This window comes from Dufourea novaeangliae, unplaced genomic scaffold (genome assembly GCF_001272555.1).
Source record: "Dufourea novaeangliae isolate 0120121106 unplaced genomic scaffold, ASM127255v1 scaffold56, whole genome shotgun sequence".
NCBI classification, from domain to species: domain Eukaryota; kingdom Metazoa; phylum Arthropoda; class Insecta; order Hymenoptera; family Halictidae; genus Dufourea; species Dufourea novaeangliae.
The window spans coordinates 6,525,788-6,545,440 of NW_015373942.1; the positions used below are offsets into that span (position 1 = coordinate 6,525,788).

A 19,653-nucleotide genomic window follows, 5' to 3' on the forward strand; every position below is an offset into this window, starting at 1 on the left:
TGCGGGAATCCCGGGTCTACGTTTTCCCGGCGCGTTCGTTTCGGTAATCGTGGATTATTCCGCGAAACGCGCCGTAACATCGCGACCCCATGCCAGTCCGAGCGAAACAGCGGGGTGCCCCGAAATTCAGTGCAGGAAACCGGCCACGGGGAATTGCGAAGTTGGCACAGGGGTTGGAGGGTGGGGGATGGAAGCCGATAAACGAAGCTCGGTGCGCAACGATCATTTCTGCGTGGATATCGTGGATCGTAACTGTTCGTGCCGGGACTCTTGGCACGATCTCGTTCGTTGATCGTTACCGGGGACCGCTTGGCAATCGCGCTTAAGCCGATAAAGGAACCCGGAGATTATTATAATAACTTTTCGGTGGCGACGCCGCTGTAAATTGTACGGATTGTTTTCGCGCGAGGCCCAAGACGGCGCTAAATCGTGTTCCGTATTGGGAGGCGGAAGGACGGGAATTGCTGCTCGGAGAAGAATATCCTTTGGGCAGAGTTGGGCAGAATTTCATTCGAATAATACACAACAGTGAAAAGCAGCACTATCTAGAGGTGTCGTTCTGAGCTTTAAACAGTTAATGAGATTAAATAATTGTTCGACTAATATCGATTCATTTATAAAGAAGTATTATTTCATTATAAAAATTGATATTTCCACGTTTAAACAGTTAAAAATGACGAAGTACTGTTTTTATCTTTTATTCGTTATTCGACATTTTTTACCTAGATAATGAATTTGCCCATCTCTGCTTTTGGGGAACGTGCAGGATCGTGAATTGAGGACATTGCAGCTAAAGGAGTGCAGTTCCATTTTTACCAATTTCAAGTACATTAGATAAAAACCGTTTATAAGATTATAACGGTAGTAAGAACTATACTTCTCGAGTCAGACAATGATAAAAATATCTACTCGCTTTTCATCCAAGGGACCCCCCGAAAATCTGATAGTCCTGGGCCACAAAAAATCTCAATCCAGGCCTATGTTTTCTGTATCAAATAATATTCAATAAGTAATACCCAATTATCTATTCAAGTCGACCAAAAATATCACAAGAATACTGATGCAACTGAATTGAAAATGGAACCGGAAAAATCACTGGAAAGAGTACAAGCGGACCGTTCACGATTCGTCGGACGTAGCCGTCGCTATTGGATCTACGGTAGACAAGAACGCGATGGATTAAACGCGCGACAGGATAACGACGACGGAAAGGATAAACTGTTATCCGCGCAAATTAGTTCCCCTTTCTGGCCCTAGCCGGGCGAAATAATTACAAGGAACCGGGGCTCGAACGAAAGAGCCATTACCCGGACCGCCTTTGTGAACGTTATACGCCCGCTAAATATTATACGCCCGATGGTAAATAAGGGCTACTTCGTTGAAATCAGTTCGAGCGTCGGTAAATTTCCGTGGAATGGCTATTAGGGACGTATCTCGAGAACACGGGAAATGTCCCGTAATTGCTGGGAAATTAATAAAGGGCGTACTTGGCGGCTGTTACGTAACAACGCGAGATGAAGAAAAAGAGTCGTGAAAGAGAGCTTTATCGTTGCGGTGCTCGAAGAACGACGAAATTAAAACTCCTCTGACGTTAAAAGGATCGAATCAGTTAAATAAAACGGTTCGTTCTTTACTTATTATATTGTCGTGATGGTGGTCATATTTACGGAACTGCGGAATGGCGCACGGTGAGTCGTTAAGGATCAGTTTGATTTTAATATGTTTTTAATATTAGAGGGATTATATGAATTTTATGATGACTCTTACAAGTAATCTTCATATTTTGTATCAAATATTTGATTTTATCCGGACAATGGCACACATGGTTTAGATTCATGCCCAATTTTATATATTTTAACGACCGAAAAGTATTCTTGTGTTTTTATCGTTAGAAAATTATGTTTCCCTGCTAATTTGTTTATTTCAATTGTTAGTTAAGGATAAGCAAGGAGAAGAAGGAGGTTTACATAAAAAATTACCTTTCCAACGATTGTAATCTGAAAAAATCCGGTTTTTGGATATGAATGTTTAAATATGGTACATCGTGCAAAAGCTGTTATAAGTACCATTTATTCATTGTTAAAGAGCTGAATTATTAATGAAGTAATTCAAGATGTTGTTAATCATCTTTTTTGGTTTTTAGTAATTAAGGATTGAAAAAAATGCAATGAAAAAAAATACTTCTGTATTAATTAAAGGTAAATAAAAGGCCTGAGTTTTTTACTGTTAAAGCAGTTTTATGTGTTTCATGGAGAAAATAGAATTTTCATATTCCACGTAGAAATTTATTCCAACAATTAAATCGTGTACACATACGCGAAATATAAAGTTACAGAATAAAATACGTATTTTCGAGAGCTGTTCCACCAACGATGGGGGGTTTTGCAAACAACAGGATCACGCTTTTATTCGTGTTTTTATTTTCGGAGAACGTAAAATGCGTAATTGTATAACATACAACTTGATCGTACGCTTCGATTCGTACAATATACCTGCAATACACAGAAATACAGAGTCGAATATCGAGTTTTAGTGGTATCGCGTTTAATACTCGTGTTTTGCGCAATAAATAGCGGTCATGAATTTATATTTGCTCGTTAAACCACGAGCAAATCTCTGGAACGCGTTAAACACCATATAATTCTCATAGTCACAGTCTGAAATTACCTTACGTTAATTGAAACAGTGTTAGATTTCTTTAAGGCTATATATTTTTACATTACCATCTAGCAGAAAGAATTCGTGAAAGTCGAATACGGATGATAATTATCTACAAATACCTTAACTTCCTAGGATTTTCTTAACAATAATCTCGCAATCTTATCAACAGCTCCGTAACATTCAACGACTAAACAGATCATTTTTTTTTCCATTTAACGGGTTATCGTACGATTACTAAAATAATACGATAGAATTTCCAAAAATGGTTTCTTTGCGTCTCGTAATCTGAACTGTATAGATAGGCCATCTAGACAATCATCTAGAGATCCACTAGTTGTATCAAAATGGATAAGTCTGTACATCCAAGGATAGATAAACATAGAAAAACTTAAAGACGTTAAAGACCGGGTTCTTAGTCACGACTTCAAGGTTACGAGAAAAAGTACAGTCCGCGATATCACAGGTTTCGTTGTCACTCTCGTGTTCTGAAAAGACAAGTTCTCGGTTTGGTCGTTTCAGCGCAATCGGATCTTCTTCATCATGTTCAGAACGCTGGTCCCGGGCAACGGACAGGAGGGGAAGAAATTGTGGCATCCCTGACCTTCCATGCCGGATATCAGTTGACCCATATGGGCCGCGAAATGGTACCTCGAGGGTATTTCCGCCATCGTGCCCAAACTCGTGTCCCTGAAACATTTTCATGAAATATTCATCGGTCGCTTTTCGACGTTGGTTCTGTAATTCTGGTGGGAAACTACCTTGCGATCGATCGAATCGGTTTGTATTATATATATGTATATGACGAGGCAAGCTTACGAATTAAATCGATTCGCCTTAGAATTGAGTTAGACTGATATTGCGATAAACAGCGGTAAATGTATTAAACACAGTGAATTAAAAGCTTCGAAGAAATTTTATGTTTATCATAATACATTCCTTAATTAACGAGGTAATTCGTTGTTTTCTCGATACTGGTTTCCATAAAGTTTCCATAAGGAGCTAAATATTAACGTTACTAACTTCGCGTATGTCCGTATTGACTAAGGCAAAACGAACGTATACTTCATGAATATTGAAACTTGTTTCCTTAAATACTTCCTATTTGATCAAGTTAAGTGAAACAGGTCGTATTAAATACAGAAGAGCATTACTACTGTCACTTTATTACTGGTGTATGAAATGATGTACTAAAAAATTCCAATAATTAGCACGTTGCTGCCACATCAGCTCCATGATACGTGACAATTTTCATTCCAACGGTAAAGTATCAATTTCCCAGATGAGATATTGAATCACGTCAATTTAGCTACATGCCAATCGTGATTTCGTAGTTAACATATTGAAAGCGGTCTCGTCTTATAACCCGTGATCCAGCACGTCTAACAAGGGAACATACCGAAGTGATAATCACTGATTGTGATGCAACTCTGTGCAAAAAGTAGTTTTCATAAAAATATTTAACATTTTTTGTAGCTGCTCGTATCCATGTTGAAGGGGTGAAAACACCCGTCAAAGTTAGATAGTCGAATATTTCGTAAATTATTATAGGTAGAATAACTATGTAAATGACAATATTTTGTGTTCTTTGATAAGGAATCCAGCTACATCCATTAGATTCCAGAATAATCCATTTGTTTAAATAATAAATTTATCATGATGCTAACATACAAAAATATTTATATCTCACAAATAGTTGTTGACCTTTCGACCTACGTTTACTAAGGCTTTCTTACTCGGTACAGTGTGCCCTATGTATCATATAAATATCAAATGGTTTTTTCTAACACCCTGTATGTAGTACAGATGTAAATAAAATGACTTCGATATATAACGAAATTCACCTGGTTCTGTCGCAAGAATCGCGATCGCGAAACGCGTTTCGAAAGAACGGCGTGGCGGCGCGCACGCACGAAATCAACGCCGCTTTCGCAACGGTTGACCATGGTAAACTGGTTGGGAGCAAGGCATATAAGAACAGGCACAAGGCGAGTCGCCTTTTACTTTCGATATCGACGGCTGGGCCGGTAAACACACGCGGCGCCGCAGAATCCGGTTACGATCGGCCCGCGGATCGACTGAAAATCATACCGACGCGACGCCTTTCTCCGTTTCGCCATGCGTGCACGCGGTCTCCGCAACGGCTGAGAAACTCCGGAAGATGGGGAGGGAACTTCCACCGTTGTTTCGCTTGCGGATGCTCTCCCGGTCCCTGACCACTCCCAACTTTCCATTTGTTACTGTATTATCTGATCGTTAGCCTGTACATCGATAGAACCGGCCGGTGAGTCACTGAAACGTCTATCAAAACGATTGCCTTGATAAAATCACGAGTATTTGAAAGATGAAACTTTGGTCGAGATGACTAGCTTTTTTATAGTATACAGAAGTACGTGAAATGCAGTAAAGTACGAAAATTCGATCGAGTTTACGAAATTTTTCATTTTATTTTCGTCCTATTGAAATTCTTGTAGGAGGAGAGAATTTTTTGTTTTACTCGTGTTTTTATCGATCAGTTCAGAAAATGATATTTTGCAGACAAATCTAGTGACGACTTTTGTCATGTATCCTTTAATATCGTTCGTCATTCCGATCTATTTGATCCGAAATTGATCGTGTAGTTGTAACTGTGCTGAGAACTATACTGAGTCTTATTTAGTAATTATTGGAATTTATAAAGCACAAACACTTCTACATTTGCTCTTGGATTTACGAATTACTATATAAAAAATCATTTTACATACAAATTCGCGGCTCTAACAATAGGACTTTCGCACGATACTAATCGTGAACTGACATAACACAGTTATTAATAAGAACCCAACAATCAAGAATAATCCCACGAATCCGCTGTTGCCACTTTTATTCTGTTAGAAATGAGTAACACACAATAAAAATAACTTGATGTGGCAACAAAATTAATGACAATCTTAGTAACTCCGAAGAATCAACAGACACTATCTAACTCTCTCAAACTTGAGTTACGAGAAGAATCCTATGAAGAATCATTGAACCACAGGTCGTTGATCAAGACCAACCCTTTTTCATCTTCATAAACCAGATACGTCTCTCTGAATCCTACTCGCCTACTTCAAAACCCACCCAGCACACCAAACAAATAAAGTAAACTTTTATTCTCTTCTAAGAATCACGACCCCCACACCACTGCTCGGGCGTTTCCTATACACCGAGAAGAAAATCGTACAACGGTATAATGAGCATCAGGAGTCCCAGCAACAACGTTTCACGGCTCTTCAAAGAGCAAAGAATCTCCCCGATCTCTTCATTCCTCCAGAAAAGAATTCTCAATTTACCAGGCCGTGCGCTGCTCGACCCTTCAGCCCTCGCTGAAAAGAGATGTTCCCCGTCTTGTCGCGAGGAGGAACACGGGCCGGAAATAAAGGAGGGATCCTCGAGGAAAAAACGATGTCAAGCAGAAGAAAGACGAAGAAGCAGCGCCGTGGAGAGGCGAACAGTTCCGTCACGCATGGCCCGCCCGAAGAAGACGCTCTGCAGAGAAAAGAGAGGATATCCCAATGTTTCGAGCGTTTACGAGCGGGAACGCGCCTCGAGGCGTTCACCACGGCAGTGGTCGCGCCGCGGAACACGGCGAATAAAAGGAAAACGGCTTCTTTAGCTTTCTCCATCTTGATCGGTTTAACCGGGAGCGGATCCGCGGATCCAATAAAAATCCGGTCAGGGAGCGACGTTTACGCACGCATAAAACTAAATATAAAGCTCGAATCCTTCCGGGACATTAACCTGCGAAGGGAGGTTTCCGCTCGCGGGACGATTCTCCACCGCGAGGTTTTCTCCTTTTTCTGTTTTCTTTTTTCTTTACTCTTCTTAGCGAGCACTCGAGAAAGGCAATAGCGGCGGACATTTTTCGGCTGAATTATTTCGCGAATCTGTTATTCGATATTTTCATCCACGATTAAATTTGTTGTCCATCGAATCTTTTCATTAGCCTGTCCGATAGAGATCTGTGAGACGCGTGCTTGAATAGGGAATTTCGAATAATACGTGGAAGATGAGAAATTCATTGTTTTACTAGGGAGTTTAACGCGTTTACTGTTACAGTGAAAAAGGCAGTACGTAGCCAGACACAGTGTATTTCGTTTTTTAAGTCATGAATCGTCGAACTTGTATGCGTTTAGTTAATAGGTTTAGTTAATAGGTTGTTTGTCTTGATTTGAATTATAACACGGTATTAATTTTACGGAAAAATTTTCTAACGGTATTTATACATATAATCCAGCCTCTTTTAAATGGTTCAAGTACGAGTTATCTCGTGGTTGGCGGTCAACGTGTTAAAGATTGATGTTCATGTAATCTCTCACGTTCACTGGAATATGAGATATACACCCTGCTGCCTAAAAGTTTGGAACCATATGGCAATTTTTAGTACAATTACCGTCGTACACTGTTTCTCTCGGATTGCAGTTAACACATTTGTTAAAAAAGTTAACGTACACCTATGTAATACTAAAAGAATAACATAAGTACACTAGCTGTACAGGTGATTATATAAATATGGCACATTTTTGCAGCGTGGTTTCTACATGACAAAGTAAGATGGAAATCAAGAATGACGTAATTGCGCTTGAGGCTTCGTTTCCGAGCAATCGAGTAATAGGACGTGAATTTACATGCAAAAGTAAGTCGAAAATGTAGAATAATATTTCTTCGTACAACGCTTCATTTCTAAGATAATCAATTTTCGAAATTCATCTAACAGCATACACATGTATTCATAGTGACAATTAAGTAGAAACAGAATGCCACGAACAGACACGTCAGCCAAATGCAATTCAATTCCACGCTTATGCAGCAGATTTTCAAGTTCGATTTTCTCGAAAACGAATCTTAAAAAAAATGTTCTGCATTCTCCACTTACTTTTGCATGTAAAATCACATCTTTTCGGGTTGTACCACCGTTTTGGAAATACGTTGTATAACGAAATCTCTCTTTATGTCTTCCCTCTACCAGTGACGTTGATGTCAATAGCGCGTTAGAGACGAGTCTGTTTACGTTTTCGTTGTTCGAACAACGGTTCCCCGCTGGTTAATTACCTAATTCATCGAACGACAAACAGAAAAGGCTCTGATAGGACAATTTAGAGCCACGTACCGAACCGTTGATGGATCGAGCTTTATTATCCGTCGCATATATGTATACGGACAGGTAACCTCGTTGTTTTAGCGTGCTCCTTTATCTCGACACACGGCTGGTCAACATCGTCGAACGCTATTAATTATTACTCGATTCAATCCGAATACCCTCCGAATTAGAGTACTATTGGATTAATCATCGTCGTTCGTAACTCAATACATTACCGTTATTAACTGTCCATGGATTATAACCATTCCCTGATGATGAATAATTTAATAATGAAACGCGCCTGAACGTTGATAGAGCAATCGATTTTATTCAGATAACGCTATCCGATGAACGTTAATTAAATGATCAGCCGGTAAACACAAACTTCTGTCGATCTCAACGTTCCGTTCGTTTTTTTTTTGTGTTTAGTGAAACTTACCCGAACGATTAATTCGTTAATTAATTACAACAGAGTGAAAGAAAAGGGACGAGAAAGGTACGAGGCTTAATTGCTGTCAATTAAACGGGACGGTGTAGCCAAAGGAAATTCACCTTTTCAACCGAAAAGGAAAAGCGGAAGCGCCGCGTGTAATGCCGCGGGATGAACAGAAAATGGCAGCAGTCAGGTTGCGGCCACCAGTTACATCGTTAAAGTGACGATGTCGTTTCGAGCTTTAATTACGTTTTGACGTGTCAGAAGTGTTAGAAACGAAAGCGGAGAGCAAAGGAAACGAGTGGAGAAGCTGTTAATTATGGAAAGGTTCTTTCATTTCACAATCATTTGGATGATTGTGCGTTTACAATGTGTGAAAATATGTGAAAACATATTAGATGTACGAATAAGTTATCCACTATGGTTCCAAGGTACTGGAAATACAGCTTATATTCAGAACATTCTTCTGATCTCCCGTTTAAGTGATGGAAACAAATAACGAATACTGTTGAGATAGCATAGGGTTTTGAATCGTTTTGAAATAGGTACAAAACTACGAGAGCTTGTAGGATGATCATAAATGTTTACAAATTACAATGGTGCCATGAATCAATATGCTTAGAACCTGGCTAGAACTTACAAGTACTACTTCACCGAGATGCTATAAAATGATACCAATACTCAGAGACGCCATATCCAGCAATCCGAAGAAAAATAAAATTTAAAAAAATCTTTAAAAAACCATATTTGAACAGTTTTCAAGTACCCATTTAAAATAAAAGTTCCAGTAGATAAATAACCTATAAAACAATGACCTAGTAGCGTCATCCTCCATGATTCACGTGTTTATCGTGACGCAACATGGAGCACCTTTCTTATTTTCATCGTTGCACAATTTGAAATGGTTGTCTCGAGATGTCTTCACCGTCGAGTGAAGCTTGTCCTCCTCGTACGATGGAGGATGTCGGTGTCTGCTCGCCTCGAACATCGCTCGAGGCGTCTTAGAAAGTCGGAAGATTGAATAACCCGTGAAAAGGAAAGTGCCGGATTGTTACGACGCGATCCAGCGGCCAATGGCGGGCACATACACACACACACAGATCTGGCTGTTCCGTTTTCGGAATGGCCGCTTACATAAGAGAACCGACGAACTTTCACGCTCTATGCTTCGGCCTCCGGCTCGATGAAGCATCATCGACTTCCTAATGGCCGGATATAGAGGATACGTTGGACAAACAAACTCGAGACCAACGTAACTCGAGTCTGCTCGGTGCATTTCGTCGATTGGCGAAAGGTGTAAGGAATGAATATTAAACATTTTTTACTTTCTACGGAAAGCGGAACCTTCGGCTCGAAAGTCAGCTCATGATAGCTGCTTGAAATGTTTCAACTTGGGAATATATGGAATTTGATTACGAAAATATTTCTGCACTTGATTGTACATAGAGAAAGAATTGTATTCTTTTTAACCATCGGAAGGTGGATAGATGTTCGTGATGATCGAGTAGACGGCAGTACCTGAGATCGAGGTATAGGTCCAGCTATCTGTGTTCTTAGGTGTGTTTTGGAACGAATTTCTTCAAATTGGTATTCCTATAAAATGCTAATACGAACGACAGTATGCTTCAGTTAATTTCTGTAAGCTGGAAGTGGTGCATGGTGTGTCTGAAATCCTAGTCCCTCATCCCGAAAATCAAAACCCATCTTAGAGGTCGTTATCTTGGAACTGTGGACAACACCCAAAAGGTTGCGACAGACTACCTGAAAGCAGTTCCAGTTGGAAACTTGTAGTACTGTTTCCAGGAGTGTGAACAATGTCTCCAACGATGTTTGGCTTGTTAAGGGAACTATTGTGAAGGGAATAATGGCGATTTTTAATTGAGTTGATAAATATTTTTAGAGAACCAGTCTAATTATTTGTTGGACGTACCTCGTACATTTCACATTCACAGCACAGAAAATAGTAACCCAAACTCGTTCAAATGGCAATTCATTTCTCACTAACCTAATAATATAATACTGGTAGCTGAAATGCTTCCCTTTTGTAGACCCATGTATACTAAATAATCTGTTTATCGGCGATTTTAATGGATACCCAGTGCGCACACCCAACGTTTCGATCATCAATATTCGAGTAGTCCGCGAAATGGAACAAGCGTACAACGAGCAATATTCGGTTTCTCGATATCTCGCTTAAACAGATGCGGAAGCCAACGTCGGATTCGATATCGAGGATCGACGGGTACGCACGACCACGAAAATTGGATCGCGCGCATAAGCCAGGGGGGCCCCGGATTTCGCTTATTTTCGCCTCGCCCGTCGACGCATCTCCGTTCACCCCGTCGATTTCCAGCGGGACCAACGTTCGAAAAACGACCGTGGTTCAGAACGCTGTTCTAGGAATTCAAAAGCTTAATTTGAACTATTCGAGTAAGACTTCAAATGAATCTCAATATATTTATCAAGCGAAATGTTCTCCTTCCTTAAAAATTTCGAGTAACATCGATCACATTTTTTTTCCAACCGAAAATATTTTGCACGTAGGTGTGGATCAGAAAGTTTCATCGATTCTAGTAACTTTGGTTTTATAGCTTTTTATCTATATAAGAAGAAACTTGTGTACATATATGTCGTTTTTCAATACATTATTGTGCCAAACTTTGAACATATCTCGTCTATTTAGATAGATAGAATTTTAAAATATTTTCGTTCAAACGCAAAAATGGTGCATTTAGATGTTATAGCAATTCAATTAATTAGAGTCAGTGTAACTATTACATCAGTTATTTACATCTAGAATCCCATTTCTGGGTTCTTTCTGCTTTGATAAAGGAAAGGAAGTCGCAAGCTCGTGTCACGTTTGAAAAACGTTAAACTCGATGTGCAAACGGACGAATTTTATCTACAAAATAGTGAATTTCATCTGTAAGAGGGATGAATTTGATTTGAAAAAGTTCAATGTGGAGTGCAAAAACTGTATCAATAATACCGCTTCGAAGGCAACAAAACCGATGGTCGAACGCGTTATGCTAGAATTCGAACTCCTAAAGCATCGTTCTGTACCATTGTGCGTCGCGCGTCGTCGATACCAGTACGCTGCCCGAAAATTGGATGACTCCGTGCGCGAACAGATCGCGCGTATCTCGCAATTTTCGTTTACGACAGGAACGTAACGAGCGGCCGGTACCGTCCGCCCGCCGCCATATTATTTGGATAATGCGGCGCGAGAGCTGCGCCGAGCGCCGCCGCGGCCATTTTCCCTCCCCGATTAAAAGCAAAGTTATGTTAAACCGGGCCAAATATTGACTCGACAACGCGAACAACCGCCCGCGGATCGAATTGGTTTGTTTTGTGCCCCCCCCCCCTCAGCGACCACCCGCGAAATCCCGACGAGCATTCTCTCTGCCCCGACGATCGGGAGCGATCCACCAAGCGGAATCGTTTCGTTCAGCCGCGTCGGCTCGCAACGTATATCGCCTCCCCCTGGCCCGTTATTGATTGAAACAAAACCGAGCCGGGATTTCATGGATTGCGAATCGATTTTGCTCGGTGAGATATAGACGTCCAGGAGTTTTAAAATGTTTCGTCTCGCTTTCTGCGCACGATACGTCGATACCGATAAAAGCTTGTGAAATAGAGATCGTTTGGGTCTGGTAAGATCGGCGATTTGCTGCTGGTGAGCCTGAATAGAATTTTGATCAATGCGATGTTTAATGGTTTTGTGTGATAATAATTATTGTAAGTGCAATAAGAGGTTGCTGGTTGAAGCTTAGATTTGAGGGGGCATTGCAGGCTAGAATGACGTTTTTTTAGGCTACTTTGTGGGATTGTTCTTGTGGAGAAAACGTGAGAGTGTCTGCGTTTTGGACACATATTTATTTATATTTTAAATATATTCACCGTTTTTGTTAAGTGAAACTAATGAAAATTGATTGAATTAGGAATCATGTAGTCAGGTATCTTTACAGAAGTGTCTTACTGCCTGGTACGATTCTTAGCTGGTCTGAGCACACGTATATTTTGATTATTTTTACTGACTCGTCTCGTTGTACGGAAAATAGTTTTGCTACATGTTGTCAAACTTTGTAAGGCTCCATAACGACAAAAAAAAAAACAAAATGACGATCTAACGTTTTGACTCGAGATTCAAAATTTTCTCAATCATAAATGGCGGTGGAACGCGTTGAATCGAGATAAACGGTGGATTTCTCGTTCTCCAGTGACGTAAGTTTTTTTTTTTACTGCACGCGTTTCTTGACCTTTCGCGATCCGAGCTAGCCTCGATTACGCCTGACTGGTTTCGCCCGTGTTACTGCCAATGACAATCGAAAGTGGAAAGTGAAAGTGTCCAGCCATGGCTCGAGCGATGAAAGTGTATACGGGGTCTAGGAGCACCTCGTGCTACGCCGTAAAAGTTCGACGTCGGCACGCGAAACTGCTCGATCATCGGTGGGTTTCGTGTGTTCGCGTCGATCATTCCGTTGAATACATCGTAAACATTTAACGGCGTAATTGCTTCGCCTTCGTTATGGTCTATATTCTCTTTCTTTCGTCTGGTCGAAAGCGAAAGGTTCTACGATTTGTCCTACTTGAAATTTTAAACTGTTTCGGTTGTGACGCAAAAAGTTAGCTAGTTGTAAGTTTTTGTAATATGGCGAAACAGGTACGCTTAATTGGTAAAATTCACAAATACGTACATTTACGATAAGAATCGAGTATTTGGTCAGCGCACTAGAAATGTCGTTCTTTGAAGCGTCAGTTTTGTAACGAAAAGAGAGGAAAATTGGTAAATTTTCGTTAGAGGAACAGAACGAAATTGTAAAAAGTTCTTAATCTAAGGCAATGAAAAATCACAGTGAATGAATTGAAATTTTCATCAGACCTGCAGTTTCTCAAAAAAATTTTGAAAAAAAGTATATATTTGCCTTTAGGTACAAACTAATTGCTCCGTAAGCAGAACTGATTAACAAAGAACGATCATTCGAACAACGACAGTAAACAAAAAAACAGGCGTATGTTTATAGATTACAATTGTGAGTAAAAAAATTTAATTATCTCCAAAAAAATTGTAACTTCGTCACTTAACAGATGCTTCGAAAAATGCAAATCGCAAGGTTCTGTCAATGTGTACAATATTAACCTGTTAACCAAGGAATTGTCTCATTATAAGCGATCCCTCTTCGTGTAATTTTGCCAATCGTCGAGTGTCTTCGATGAGTTAACCCACCTCTGACGACCACGATGACTTAACCAAGATTGTAGAAGCGTTTTCTAATCTTGAGTTAATCGACTCGTCACTGAACGCGGTGTTTCACTCGCGCAATTACAATTTACTCGTCTTCCTCGGTTAACAGATGAGCACGTGGAACAAGTACGTCTCTATCATTTACCTGATCAGGTTCAGTAACGACCTCTCCATCTCGCTCAGCTGATCCTGATGAACGGACGAGGTCAGTTCGCATATCAGCTTCGGCAGACAGGCAGTCTTGATCGTGGTCATCATTCGTGCGCGTCGCGACACCGCTGCAACGTAATTGGGAAAGGTACATAAATCTTTGAACCGGAGTCGTGACTCATTGCTAATGCATCGATCGACGCCTCCACGATTTTTCAACCGAATGACACACTCTCCCTTCTGATCATTTCCAGACGAAAGTCAGGGTCAACCGAGAATCGGTCTATTCGGATTCGCGTAAAATTCGAAACTCTGAACAAGAAAGCTCGAACTTAGATCCTAACTTAGACCCAAAACTCGATCGAAAACAACTGGTGCCGCAGGTATTCAAAACAGTTCCTGTATTTCCTACAACTTTTACCTAATTCTCTAACGAAAGTTGAATTCCCCGTCGATAAAAAAGAACCACAATACCGATTTAAACGCAACAACCATTACCTTTGCATGAACCTATTACACCTGCATGAACATCGAAACTCTGAACAGAAAGATTCGATCTTAACGACGGATGTCTCTCTTATTTCAAATAGTTCCCTTATGTTCTAAAACCATCAGTCATTTTTCCATCGAAAGTTCCATTCTCGGCCAATAAAAGACAACGAAACCTCAGCGAAATTGCTAAAAAAAAAAATTGATTTTCCTGTGGTACGAAACAAAATAAAACAACCATACCAATCATAATTAGAGATGCATTTAGATATGCTATTACACCTGCATGACCACCAGTCTATTGATCGTCAGAATCGTTTCCTTACAATGAACGATGGCTCTGTCATCAACGAACGTAAAAATATATTCGTGTAAAAGACCAGAAAACTGGTCAGACCCGTTGCGCGAGCCCGAAGGACAGAAACGACGAGTGTACGGGTCGTCTGCAGAAAACGAGTCGAACTTCGCAGGTATGTTCGTCGCGTGAAGGAAAATCCTTTAATGTATGACTGTCCCCGGAGACACTAAATTATGCATTTCACAGAGAAACTCCATGGCGAAGATATACCTGGGAACGGGGGGATAATCGAAACGGACGCACGCGTGAAATCCTGCGTCGCGAACGGACGAGGACGCCAGGAGGAGAAGCGATCGCGGCTGGTGGACACCGTAGCCGGTCCGCGGCTTTCGAAATGCATTTTCTAGCTCGAGGAACTGGTTTCCCGAGGTCATGGCGGCGATCGAGGCTGATCGGCTCGAAACGATCCCGATGGGGACGATCGAAATGATTCCTGGCTGGAAAAACTCTTTTGTTTCCTCGAATTACTTCCTTTAATAATTTAAGCGCCATTTGTATTCGAATCAGTACAATTTTTTCTGGCCCAATGGGGACCTTCTGTATTAGTTTCGATACTGTGTAAAAAAGAATACAGTGGTGAACACAGTGGTGAAATGGAACATAATTTTTTTGTTTACATGATGACGCTTAACGTGTTCAGCATTAAGTGGGTGTCTTTGTCGGTTAATTGAGGTAAGAAAAATTTTCATTTCTAACGATAGGAGATACTACACAGATGTTGATTTTTATATCCAACTCGTATGAAAAAGATTTTTGGAATTGCTATGTATAAAGATATATGTATATGTATAATGAAGACTTACTCACAGGTAGACTGTAGATTTTTACAAGCATTCAATATGGCCGCTGTTAAGTACGACATGTTTGTACACTCCTGATTGATATTATGAAGAATATTGTTTAACAGATAATTTACTCTTTCCTTTGCCTAGTAATATTATTGAGGCGGTAAGTTTTTCTCTAAATCCTGTCTTTATGAATTCATAAATATGCAAAATGTATATTTTCTTACGACAGTCAAAAGTGCCTCTAAACTAAATTGGTCTTGGAATAGTCTAATGAATACATTTTTATTCCACTGTATACAATAATCGTCACTAAATAAACCTAACTGTTTTTTCCTAGAGTTATAAACATAAATACTTGTTTCATAGTTTAATAGTCCTCGGAATATTTTAATGGCTGATACATCGGATTGATTACAATAGTTCAATGTAGCGAATGAATAATCATACACAAGCTAAGGCTTGGAAATAATTTGTATGTTTATCGAGATTGGAAACTTAAAGTTTTTTCGATGTGATTTTCCTAACATTCGATTCGTCATTCCTTAAGCCGTAAGATTTGAAATTTGTAATCATTCATAATTTTCACTATTAGATTTAATCGATTCAAATGATATAATAAGAGTTCTCGACAGGACCCAAGAACTACATCAGGTGCATGCGTGGAAATTTTTCAACGGTTGATCGCCACCGTTGCGACAGCTGAACTTGCTTCGCGAAACGATTACGTAACGCTCGCGATAAAAATATGCTAACTGGATGGTATTTACGGGCGTGAATGCATAAATCCATGGACAAACAGCCTACGATCGTCGCTCGATTCATAAATGAGGCGTGATAACGGTAACGATCGGATTACTGGGTTCGTAGTATTGTTTACTAGAATTTACATACATCGCTCAAGGTGGAATAATAGTCTGTAGAACATTTACAATGTCTTTCTGAAGGAACGAGAACCTGATTTTCTGATCAACGAATAACGACACGCGAAGCGACATCGATTAATCGTGCAAACAAGAACAAAAACTCAGGAATGTCCACGGCAGACGTGGTTGTTTACCAACGTGTCAATTATACAGGGGAAAATAACTTTCGGTGTTTATGCATAAGGTTGCATACCTTCAGAGAATTAAAGAAATAGTCGTGAACCTAACGAAGATTCTCAAATGAACACCAATAGCTAAAAGTATGGGTCTGGTTAAATTATTATCTGACTTTATGGAAGTGATGTCAGTAGGCAACAAACGTCAGATCTTCCGAAATTTTTTCTCAGCCCCGCTGAAATGTAACCTATTTCATAATTGTATTATGACGACATGTTATTAGCGTTCTTTAGTAATAGTGTGACCATTCATGCATCAATAACTACTCTGCTGTTAGACCAATTTATTGTTACGAATTCGTATAAAGTAACTTCTACAATATGAACATTGCAATTTCTAGCGTAATTGCCATTACTGACGATGATTCTCTCATGAATATTAGAATTCGCTTAATCAAGGCATAGATTGACCTAGTTTGAATTGATCAACATACTGTATACATAAACATTCAAAGACCTCCTGATACACGGTCAAAGTTTTAGTATAACAAAATTATCTTAAAAAGTTCACTAGTATTCAACACCACATTCTCATGTAATATACCTCATTTAACGAATCAAGTCAGTAACTATTATACAAAGGGAGGTGATGGCCATTTAGGTGGGACAGCAAATGAATGTTTTAGTTATTTTTACCAACTCCTCTCGTTGAACGGACAGTAAATGCATCAATCTAATATACACTATCGACATTAAGCAATTTCCTGTTCAATCTCATATCCTGATTTTCTTACACGAAACATTTGTGGCCCAACACTTTTCACATATCGTGCTGTATACTACAAACTGCTGTCACCACTACTCCACGTGAATTTCCACAAAATCATATCTCTAACAACAGTACCCATCTCGAAAAACAGAATCCTTCATTCCCATTAATCACATCTGACCCCATTCTTTCGACCTAGTGTGTAGCATGCAATAATCGAGACTGCTGCTCCCTCGAGGCGAATTAAAAACTTTTACACTTTGAATGTGCATCACGAATGATTCATTCACAATCCATTCATCGATAGTAAACTGGCGCTACTTTGTTCACTGATCACTTTAGATGTTCACTTCGGATGAAATGAAGACGAAAACAATCTTTACACCTGGACGAATCATCCGTGTTACACATCCAAAGTCCTAAAAATTCGCCTATAGGGTCAGTCAGAAGCGTCGAGTCGATCGTACACACGCGTTCAACATTTCGTCTCGTGACACCGCGCGATTCACTACTTCCCGCCACGATTTCGCACAATATGAATCGCACGATTCACGTTAGCCTCGTGGGCAACATTTTTAGTCTCCTTACCGGTTTCTTCCCCGTCCTTTCTCGGAGTCGGTCGATCGAGAGCCGGTTCCCTCGGCGGTCCTTCGGGGCCTTTGATCGGCTCGGTGACGTTTTGTTCCGGATGTCTGCCGAATATCGTCGAGACCAGGTAACTGTAGTCGCCGGCGAACACCAGAAACATCCCTAGGAATATCACCAGACGGACCGTGCTCGTGTCCATGACCATGCTGTGGGGTGTGGGTGGAAGGAGAGTGGCGTCCTTGGTCGATCTACGTCCGGTGAAACGTCGCTCGCTCGCACGCTCGGCCTCGTCTGCTTCGATCGGCGATCCTCGATTCACTGGCGGGCCTCCACCTGGCCGATTCAGCGACCGGATCGGGACGGGGCCGGGACTGGATCTGGCTTTTGAACTTTAATCCTCCGACGACGACGAGACCGCGGCCGGCTTTACCACACCTACACGCATCGATATAGAGCCGTAATCAAACGCCGTGTCACGGATCCGTTCGAATTCGATCGGACAGAGACGGGGCCGTCGATCGATCGACTCTCGTTTCAATTATTAAACGGTGGACACTGGACACGTTTCAGCAACCGATGGAGGCCGGCTGACGACTAGTATAAAATTTCGTAATCGTCTGGAAATTGCATTTGTCCTTTCTCTGCCTGTAAAACATTCAACATGGTCCGGCGTTTACAGGGTGGACCAGCTAAACGGGATAATCTAAATGTCTGCCTTATTTATTGTTGTATAAAAAAGCTTTTCAGGGCTAAGATATTCAAGGGGCACGTGTAACGATGAAAAAAATGTTTCTCTTTTTTTTTTACGAGATTTCAAGATAATCGGTACTTTTTTTTGCTAATGGAAGTCTATATATATGTACTTGTTTTCCGTATCCGTATACAGTAAATCGTGGATGAGTGTTCGAAGGCTCCTCGGCACTGAATATTAAGTATTTTATAAACTAATTGCCATATGCGACTGAAACAAATATCATTGGCTTCAGAATTCTATACTCTATCAATGTGGTGAATCTCATTACAAAGTCAGCGTTACACCTGGCCATCTCTCCTTGTGAAAATAAATTCGACGGCCTTAATAGCCATACCGTTCTGATCTTCTAATCCCGAGATATTTGCGCCTGAAGATAATTCAAATTTCCTAAAACGCCCAGTGACAGCTAATGTTTACGTTTGGATAGGAATATATGTATGTGTGTGTATCTGTGATGTGCCACGTGAATCTTTAGGAAATTTTAATTATCTTCAGACGTAAATATCTCCAGATTAAATGATCGGAACGGTATGGTTATTAAGACCGTTAGAATATAGGGTTGCATTTAAAAAAAAATCCAAGGCCATGACATCTCGTAAAAGAAAGTTACCTTAAGAAAAAATTTTTTTCACCGTTTCACGTGCCCCTTGAAATAGAACAACTTTGTCCTTAGTTTTATCATACAATAATAAATAAGGCAAATAATTAGGTGATACCATTTAGCCGGTGTACCCTGCATATCGATGTTTCTTTCGTTAGGTTGGAATAACATACATATAATAAAAGTGTGAAAGGGAGGAATGAGCGACGTTTTCTTGCGATATTGTTTTATCATTGTCAGACTGAGGGTTTTATACTTACGTTTATAATGCGTGACCGTACGTAAAATGCAATAAATTATAAAGTTCTACAGTGTTTAATACATTTTTCATTTGAAATTATTAATGGGAAGAATTGTCCTCTCGTATATTGCTTTGCAAAAATGGGAATCTGTGTAAGCATCATTAGATCGGACGTACGCGCAACAATCAGGAAACTTCAGGTCATCTTAGGCTTAACCTTGTGCCAAAACTTTCTCACCCTGTTTGACCAATTTGGGGTCTTTGCGGATTTCACCTTTGTCTCAATAGCCCATGTAAAATCCAAGGCAGTCCAGGTGACGAACTCCAAATTGGAAGATCCTGAGCGAACACATCAATCAGATGCATAACGTTCACCCTCTCCGGAAGCTTAAAAGCTTTCACGGTTCTGGAAATGGCGACCTGCAAGACCGGGTCATCG

At 40.3% G+C, this 19,653-nt stretch overlaps 1 protein-coding gene across 1 annotated transcript; it reads right to left on the minus strand.

Moving 5' to 3' along the window:
* Positions 1-3,116: 3,116 nt before the first annotated feature.
* On the minus strand, positions 3,117-17,823 carry LOC107185890. Its single transcript, XM_015573664.1, has 3 exons — positions 17,619-17,823; positions 13,583-13,715; positions 3,117-3,348 (listed from the first exon to the last, which is right to left on the minus strand). The coding sequence occupies exons 1-3, from the start codon at positions 17,821-17,823 to the stop codon at positions 3,177-3,179; spliced, it is 510 nt and encodes a 169-aa protein (XP_015429150.1). The 3' UTR covers positions 3,117-3,176.
* Between the last annotated feature and the right edge of the window lie 1,830 nt (positions 17,824-19,653).

Coding starts and splice junctions, on each gene's coding strand:
- LOC107185890 (XM_015573664.1), bottom strand. CDS start 17,823: ATGGTCATGGACACGAGCACGGTCCGTCTGGTGATATTCCTAGGGATG. Junction 13,716..17,618: donor AAAGGACGGGGAAGAAACCG/GTAAGGAGACTA, acceptor ATTACGTTGCAG/CGGTGTCGCGACGCGCACGA. Junction 3,349..13,582: donor TCGTTACTGAACCTGATCAG/GTAAATGATAGA, acceptor AAAATGTTTCAG/GGACACGAGTTTGGGCACGA.